The sequence below is a fragment of the Pseudophryne corroboree genome, unplaced genomic scaffold (assembly GCF_028390025.1).
Source record: "Pseudophryne corroboree isolate aPseCor3 unplaced genomic scaffold, aPseCor3.hap2 scaffold_1851, whole genome shotgun sequence".
Taxonomy (NCBI): domain Eukaryota; kingdom Metazoa; phylum Chordata; class Amphibia; order Anura; family Myobatrachidae; genus Pseudophryne; species Pseudophryne corroboree.
In genome coordinates, this window is record NW_026968489.1 from 1 (window position 1) to 10,000 (window position 10,000).

Consider the following 10,000-nt stretch of genomic DNA (forward strand, 5'->3'; position numbering starts at 1 on the left):
TCCCAAGGGTGCTCAAGCGAATCAGAAATCAGGGCATCCAGTCAATTCTGATTGCCCCGGATTGGCCTCGGAGGGCGTGGTACGCAGATCTTCTGGACATGTCTGTTGAAGACCCTTGGGCTCTACCACTGAGAAGCGATCTTCTTCAACAAGGACCGTTCGTCTACCCGAACTTACGGCGGCTTTGTTTGACGGCATGGCGGTTGAGCGGAACATCCTAGCTTACAAAGGTCTTTCCAAAAAAGGTTATTGCTACCATGGTTCAGGCCAGAAAACCGGTGACGTCAAAACACTATCATCATATCTGGAGAAGATATGTCTCCTGGTGCGAGGGATGCACGTATCCACCTGCAGAGTTCCACTTGGGTCATTTCTTACGTTTCCTGCAAGCTGGTGTGGATAAGGGCTTACGTCTGGGTTCCATTAAGGTCAAGATTTCAGCGCTCTCCATTTTCTTCCAGGAGAAATTGGCACTATTGCCAGAAGTTCAGACCTTCTTGCAAGGGGTACTCCACATACAGCCTCCTTTTGTGCCGCCTACGGCACCCTGGGATTTTAATGTAGTGTTGGAGTTTCTACGGTCCTCCTGGTTTGAACCTTAGATGATGATAGAAGACAAGTACCTCACATGGAAGACGGTTATGTTGCTGGCCCTGGCTTCTGCTCGACGTGTCTCAGAATTGTGGGCCTTATCGTGTAAAAGTCCATACTTGGTCTTTTACGAGGACAGAGCGGAGCTCCGGACTCAGCAGAAGTTTATGCCGAAGGTGGTCTCTGTGTTCCATCTGAATCAACCTATTGTGGTTCCGTCAAGTTCTAACACCTCTGCTCCTCCAGAGGCATTAGATGCTGTGCGAGCCTTGAAGATCTATGTCAAGCGAACGGCTCGGGTCAGAAAGACGGATTCCTTGTTCATGCTCTATGATGCGCAGAAAAAGGGTTGTCCTGCGTCAAAGCAGTCCATTGCTCTTGCTCATTGGCTTAGGCTTACTATCCAACAGGCCTATGTGTTGGCAGCCTTACCTTTTTCCTAAGTCTCTGAAGGCCCACTCTATAAGATCGGTGAGCTCTTCCTGGGCAGCTGCCAGTGGAGTCTCGCCCTTGCAACTATGCCAAGCAGCTACCTGGTCGGGGAAGAAAACTTTTGTTAAGTTCTACAAGTTTGATACCCTGGCCAAAGAGAGTACCCAGTTTGGGCAGGAGGTGCTGCAGCAATCTCCGTACGTTCCCGGCGGTTCTGGAAGCTTTGGGACGTCCCCATCGTACGAAGTCTCCTTATTATCTCCTATGGATGCTAGAGAAAATAGGATTTTAATTACCTACCGGTAAATCCTTTTCTCGTAGTCCAGAAGGGATATTGGGCACCAGTGTGTTGACTTTTCTGCAGATTCTCGGTTATGTGGTTGCCTGTTCAGCTGGTGCTGTTACCAGCCGTTGTTGGTTGTTATATGTTAGTGGTGTGCTGGTATGTGAATCTCACCACTCTTTGTTATTATATTTCCTTCTCTCTTATATGTCCTTTCTCCTTCGGGCACTATTTTACCTATAATTGCGTGTGGGAGGGGGCTTAGGGGGAGGAGCCAGCACACCCATTGAAGAAATTTAAAGTGCACTGGCTCCTTTGGACCCCGTCTATACTCCATCGTACTGAGTCTCCCCAATATCCCTAATGGACTACGAGAAAAGGATTTACCGGTAGGTAATTAAAATCCTGTTATTACTCCTCACTGGTACCACTGCAGCATATTGCAGTATTACTCCTCACTGGTACCACTGCAGCATATTGCAGTATTACTCCTCACTGGTACCACTAGAGCACAGGTTCTCAAACTCGGTCCTCAAAACCCCACACAGTGCATGTTTTGCAGGTCTCCTCACAGAATTGCAAGTGAAATAATTAGCTCCACCTGTAGACCTTTTAAAATGTGTCATGGAGTAATTAATACATCTGTGCACCTGCTGGGTTACCTGCAAAACATGCACTGTGTGGGGTCCTGAGGACCGAGTTTGAGAACCCCTGCACTAGAGCATAATGTAGTATTACTCCTTGCTGATACCACTAGAGCATAATGTAGTATTGCTCCTCACTGGTACCACTAGAGCATAATGTAGTATTACTCCTTGCTAATACCACTAGAGCATAATGTAGTATTGCTCCTCACTGGTACCACTAGAGCATAATGTAGTATTACTCCTTGCTGGTACCACTAGAGCATAATGTAGTATTACTCCTTGCTGGTACCACTAGAGCATATTGCAGTATTACTCCTCGCTGGTACCACTAGAGCACATTGCAGTATTATCCCTCGCTGGTACCACTAGAGCACATTGCAGTATTATTCCTCGCCGGTACCACTAGAGCACATTGCAGTATTATCCCTCGCTGGTACCACTAGAGCATATTGCAGTATTATCCCTCGCTGGTACCACTAGAGCACATTGCAGTATTATCCCTCGCTGGTACCACTAGAGCACATTGCAGTATTACTCCTCGCTGGTACCAGTAGAGCACATTGCAGTATTACCCCTCGCTGGTACCACTAGAGCACATTGCGGTATTACTCCTCACTGGTACCAGTAGAGCACATTGCAGTATTACTCCTCACTGGTACCACTAGAGCACATTGCAGTATTACCCCTTGCTGGTACCACTAGAGCACATTGCAGTATTACCCCTCGCTGGTGCCACTAGAGCACATTGCAGTATTACCCCTCGCCGGTACCACTAGAGCACATTGCAGTATTACTCCTTGCTGGTACCACTAGAGCACATTGCAGTATTACTCCTCGCTGGTACCACTAGAGCACATTGTAGTATTACTCCTCGCTGGTACCACTAGAGCACATTGTAGTATTACTCCTCGCTGGTACCACTAGAGCACATTGCAGTATTACCCCTCGCTGGTACCAGTAGAGCACATTGCAGTATTACTCCTTGCTGGTACCACTAGAGCACATTGCAGTATTATCCCTCGCTGGTACCACTAGAGCACATTGCAGTATTACCCCTCGCTGGTACCACTAGAGCACATTGCGGTATTACTCCTCGCTGGTACCAGTAGAGCACATTGCAGTATTACCCCTCACTGGTACCACTAGAGCACATTGCGGTATTACTCCTCACTGGTACCAGTAGAGCACATTGCAGTATTACTCCTCGCTGGTACCACTAGAGCACATTGCAGTATTACTCGTTGCTGGTACCACTAGAGCATATTGCAGTATTACTCCTGGCTGGTACCACTAGAGCACATTGCAGTATTACCCCTCGTTGGTACCACTAGAGCACATTGCAGTATTACTCCTCGCTGGTACCACTAGAGCACATTGCAGTATTACTCCTCGCTGGTACCACTAGAGCACATTGCAGTATTATCCCTTGCTGGTACCACTAGAGCACATTGCAGTATTACTCCTCGCTGGTACCACTAGAGCACATTGCAGTATTACTCCTGGCTAGTACCACTAGAGCACATTGCAGTATTATCCCTCGCTGGTACCACTAGAGCACATTGCAGTATTTCTCCTCGCTGGTACCACTAGAGCACATTGCAGTATTACTCCTGGCTGGTACCACTAGAGCACATTGCAGTATTACCCCTCGCTGGTACCACTAGAGCACATTGCGGCATTACTCCTCGCTGGTACCACTAGAGCACATTGCGGTATTACTCCTCGCTGGTACCACTAGAGCACATTGCGGTATTACTCCTCGCTGGTACCACTAGAGCACATTGCGGTATTACTCCACGCTGGTACCACTAGAGCACATTGCGGTATTACTCCTCGCTGGTACCACTAGAGCACATTGCGGTATTACTCCTCGCCGGTACCACTAGAGCACATTGCGGTATTACTCCTCGCAGGTACCACTAGAGCACATTGCAGTATTACTCCTCGCTGGTACCACTAGAGCACATTGCAGTATTACCCCTCGCCGGTACCACTAGAGCACATTGCAGTATTACTCCTCGCTGGTGCCACTAGAGCACATTGCAGTATTACCCCTCGCCGGTACCACTAGAGCACATTGCAGTATTACTCCTTGCTGGTACCACTAGAGCACATTGCAGTATTACTCCTTGCTGGTACCACTAGAGCACATTGCAGTATTACTCCTTGCTGGTACCACTAGAGCACATTGCAGTATTACTCCTTGCTGGTACCACTAGAGCACATTGCAGTATTACTCCTCGCCGGTACCAGTAGAGCACATTGCAGTATTACTCCTCGCTGGTACCACTAGAGCACATTGCAGTATTATCCCTCGCTGGTACCACTAGAGCACATTGCAGTATTACTCCTCGCTGGTACCACTAGAGCACATTGCAGTATTACCCCTCGCTGGTACCACTAGAGCACATTGCAGTATTATCCCTCGCTGGTACCACTAGAGCACATTGCAGTATTACTCCTCGCTGGTACCACTAGAGCACATTGCAGTATTACCCCTCGCTGGTACCACTAGAGCACATTGCAGTATTATCCCTCGCTGGTGCCACTAGCGCACATTGCAGTATTACTCCTCGCTGGTACCACTAGAGCACATTGCAGTATTACCCCTCGCTGGTACCACTAGAGCACATTGCAGTATTACTCCTCGCTGGTACCACTAGAGCACATTGCAGTATTACTCCTCGCTGGTACCACTAGAGCACATTGCAGTATTACCCCTCGCTGGTACCACTAGAGCACATTGCAGTATTACTCCTCGCTGGTGCCACTAGAGCACATTGCAGTATTACTCCTCGCTGGTGCCACTAGAGCACATTGCAGTATTACTCCTCGCTGGTACTACTAGAGCACATTGCAGTATTACTCCTCGCTGGTGCCTCGCAGGATACTAGTTGTCTGAAGTTTCCCTTTTTGCACTTTTGTGAGTAGCTCATGCAATCAGCACTACATTGTAAATGTGACATTTCCAGTAACACACCACAGCCAGGGGGCAGCACCAGCAGACAGATGTCCTGTAAAGCACCTGGGGACGGAGCAGGACAGCGCAGTAACACACCACAGCCAGGGGGCAGCACCAGCAGACAGAGGTCCTGTAAAGCACCTGGGGACGGAGCAGGACAGTGCAGTAACACACCACAGCCAGGGGGCAGCACCAGCAGACAGATGTCCTGTAAAGCACCTGGGGACGGAGCAGGACAGTGCAGTAACACACCACAGCCAGGGGGCAGCACCAGCAGACAGATGTCCTGTAAAGCACCTGGGGACGGAGCAGGACAGTGCAGTAACACACCACAGCCAGGGGGCAGCACCAGCAGACAGATGTCCTGTAAAGCACCTGGGGACGGAGCAGGACAGTGCAGTAACACACCACAGCCAGGGGGCAGCACCAGCAGACGGATGTCCTGTAAAGCACCTGGGGACGGAGCAGGACAGTGCAGTAACACACCACAGCCAGGGGGCAGCACCAGCAGACGGATGTCCTGTAAAGCACCTGGGGACGGAGCAGGACAGTGCAGTAACACACCACAGCCAGGGGGCAGCACCAGCAGACAGATGTCCTGTAAAGCACCTGGGGACGGAGCAGGACAGTGCAGTAACACACCACAGCCAGGGGGCAGCACCAGCAGACAGATGTCCTGTAAAGCACCTGGGGACGGAGCAGGACAGTGCAGTAACACACCACAGCCAGGGGGCAGCACCAGCAGACAGATGTCCTGTAAAGCACCTGGGGACGGAGCAGGACAGCGCAGTAACATGGAATGTGACCGCGTCTGGGAAAGCCCAGCTGGATGCAGTTGTATACAACACAAGCCTGCCAGCTAAGTGTTGTATAGAAAATGACCCAGAGCTCTCGGTTCTGTAAGAGAAGCTGCCCCAGTATAGAGTAATGTGCGAGCCCCGTGCTGGATACGCCAGTTCCTGCAGCTGCGACAAGCAGATCAGTTATCGGTATCGCCGGCGGGCATTAGTAGTTTTACTGCAACTTCCAAACATGCAAAATATCACTACGTGAAGAAACTCCCAGACTCCGAGGGATCGGATCAAACCCGGCTCTAGGGATCCTCAGGGCTGTAATGTATAGTGTGTGCACCTTTCTCATGTGCCCGGTGGGACGGCGACGTCAGTCAGAAGTTCCCGGGTAGATTATTCCCATGGGTGGTGACTGACGTTGATATTAATTATGGATGAAATGTCGGCTAGGATAGGGACGACTACTACTGACGCGTTTCATCTAGAGCATTGCAGGTATAGGTAAACTGTTTTACAGGCTTCCCTGAGACGTGTGACTGAGGAAGCTTCTAGCGCCCCCTGCCCCTATAGAACTGGGAAATACTGTGTAACATTGTTCTTACTGATAATTGCTGCCCTCACGTGTCCTTTATTTCCAGGCAGAGTATAAGAAGGCCATAACCAGTAACCAGTGGCATCGCAAGCTGGAGTTCCCTGGCGGAGAGACCATCGTCATGCACAACCCCAAGGTACACGTGTGTGCGCTCACTGCCACTGCATCATATATGTAATGTACACGTGTGCGCGCCCACTGTCACTGCATCATATATGTAATGTACACGTGTGCGCACTCACTGCCACTGCATCATATATGTAATGTACACGTGTGTGCTCACTGTCACTGCATCATATATGTAATGTACACGTGTGTGCTCACTGTCACTGCATCATATATGTAATGTACACGTGTGTGCTCACTGTCACTGCATCATATATGTAATGTACACGTGTGTGCGCTCACTGTCACTGCATCATATATGTAATGTACACGTGTGTGCGCTCACTGCCACTGCATCATATATGTAATGTACACGTGTGCGCGCTCACTGTCACTGCATCATATATGTAATGTACACGTGTGTGCGCTCACTGCCACTGCATCATATATGTAATGTACATGTGTGCGCGCTCACTGTCACTGCATCATATATGTAATGTACACGTGTGCGCGCTCACTGTCACTGCATCATATATGTAATGTACATGTGCGCGCGCTCACTGTCACTGCATCATATATGTAATGTACATGTGCGCGCGCTCACTGTCACTGCATCATATATGTAATGTACACGTGTGTGCGCTCACTGCCACTGCATCATATATGTAATGTTCACGTGTGTGCGCTCACTGCCACTGCATCATATATGTAATGTACACGTGTGCGCGCTCACTGTCACTGCATCATATATGTAATGTACACGTATGTGCTCACTGTCACTGCATCATATATGTAATGTACACGTGTGTGCGCTCACTGTCACTGTATCATATATGTAATGTACACGTGTGTGCGCTCACTGTCACTGCATCATATATGTAATGTACACGTGTGCGCGCTCACTGTCACTGCATCATATATGTAATGTACACGTGTGTGCTCACTGTCACTGCATCATATATGTAATGTACACGTGTGTGCGCTCACTGTCACTGCATCATATATGTAATGTACACGTGTGTGCTCACTGTCACCTCATCATATATGTAATGTACACGTGTGTGCGCTCACTGTCACTGCATCATATATGTAATGTACACGTGTGTGTGCTCACTGTCACTGCATCATATATGTAATGTACACGTGTGCACGCTCACTGTCTCTGCATCATATATGTAATGTACACGTGTGCGCGCTCACTGTGACTGCATCATATATGTAATGTACACGTGTGTGCGCTCACTGTCACTGCATCATATATGTAATGTACACGTGTGTGCGCGCACTGTCTCTGCATCATATATGTAATGTACACGTGTGTGCGCTCACTGCCACTGCATCATATATGTAATGTACACGTGTGTGCGCGCTCACTGTCACTGCATCATATATGTAATGTACACGTGTGTGCGCTCACTGTCACTGCATCATATATGTAATGTACACGTGTGTGCGCTCACTGTCACCTCATCATATATGTAATGTACACGTGTGCGCGCTCACTGTCACTGCATCATATATGTAATGTACACGTGTGTGCGCTCACTGTCACCTCATCATATATGTAATGAACACGTGTGCGCGCTCACTGTCACTGCATCATATATGTAATGTACACGTGTCCGCGCTCACTGTCACTGCATCATATATGTAATGTACACGTGTCCGCGCTCACTGTCACTGCATCATATATGTAATGTACACGTGTCCGCGCTCACTGTCACTGCATCATATATGTAATGTACACGTGTGTGCGCTCACTGTCACCTCATCATATATGTAATGAACACGTGTGCGCGCTCACTGTCACTGCATCATATATGTAATGTACACGTGTCCGCGCTCATTGTCACTGCATCATATATGTAATGTACACGTGTGCGTGCTCACTGTCACTGCATCATATATGTAATGTACACGTGTCCGCGCTCACTGTCACTGCATCATATATGTAATGTACATGTGTCCGCGCTCACTGTCACTACATCATATATGTAATGTACACGTGTGCGCGCTCACTATCACTGCATCATATATGTAATGTACACGTGTGTGCGCTCACTGTCACTGCATCATATATGTAATGTACACGTGTGTGCGCTCACTGTCACTGCATCATATATGTAATGTACACGTGTGTGCGCTCACTGTCACCTCATCATATATGTAATGTACACGTGTGCGCGCTCACTGTCACTGCATCATATATGTAATGTACACGTGTGTGCGCTCACTGTCACCTCATCATATATGTAATGAACACGTGTGCGCGCTCACTGTCACTGCATCATATATGTAATGTACACGTGTCCGCGCTCACTGTCACTGCATCATATATGTAATGTACACGTGTCCGCGCTCACTGTCACTGCATCATATATGTAATGTACACGTGTCCGCGCTCACTGTCACTGCATCATATATGTAATGTACACGTGTGTGCGCTCACTGTCACCTCATCATATATGTAATGAACACGTGTGCGCGCTCACTGTCACTGCATCATATATGTAATGTACACGTGTCCGCGCTCATTGTCACTGCATCATATATGTAATGTACACGTGTGCGTGCTCACTGTCACTGCATCATATATGTAATGTACACGTGTCCGCGCTCACTGTCACTGCATCATATATGTAATGTCCATGTGTCCGCGCTCACTGTCACTACATCATATATGTAATGTACACGTGTCCGCGCTCACTGTCACTGCATCATATATGTAATGTCCATGTGTCCGCGCTCACTGTCACTACATCATATATGTAATGTACACGTGTCCGTGCTCACTGTCACTGCATCATATATGTAATGTACATGTGTCCGCGCTCACTGTCACTACATCATATATGTAATGTACACGTGTCCGCGCTCACTATCACTGCATCATATATGTAATGTACACGTGTGCGCGCTCACTATCACTGCATCATATATGTAATGTACACGTGTGTGTGTGCTCACTGTCACTGCATCATATATGTAATGTACACGTGTGTGCGCTCACTGTCACTGCATCATATATGTAATGTACACGTGTGTGCGCTCACTGTCACCTCATCATATATGTAATGTACACGTGTGCGCGCTCACTGTCACTGCATCATATATGTAATGTACACGTGTGTGCGCTCACTGTCACCTCATCATATATGTAATGAACACGTGTGCGCGCTCACTGTCACTGCATCATATATGTAATGTACACGTGTCCGCGCTCACTGTCACTACATCATATATGTAATGTACACGTGTGCGCGCTCACTATCACTGCATCATATATGTAATGTACACGTGTGTGCGCTCACTGTCACTGCATCATATATGTAATGTACACGTGTGTGCGCTCACTGTCACTGCATCATATATGTAATGTACACGTGTGTGCGCTCACTGTCACTGCATCATATATGTAATGTACACGTGTCCGCGCTCACTATCACTGCATCATATATGTAATGTACACGTGTCCGCGCTCACTGTCACTGCATCATATATGTAATGTACACGTGTCCGCGCTCACTGTCACTGCATCATATATGTAATGTACACGTGTGTGCGCTCACTGTCACCTCATCATATATGTAATGAACA

General features: G+C 48.2%; 1 protein-coding gene across 1 annotated transcript in view; it reads left to right on the plus strand.

The window, feature by feature from the left end:
• Window positions 1-6,325: 6,325 nt before the first annotated feature.
• The window catches only part of SEC23IP (SEC23 interacting protein), a 74,961-nt gene continuing 71,286 nt past the window's right edge, over window positions 6,326-10,000 (plus strand). Inside the window, exon 1 of the mRNA XM_063951730.1 lies at window positions 6,326-6,434. Within this exon, the coding sequence (XP_063807800.1) occupies window positions 6,420-6,434 (15 nt within the window). The 5' untranslated portion in view covers window positions 6,326-6,419. The remainder of the gene's footprint in view (window positions 6,435-10,000) is intronic.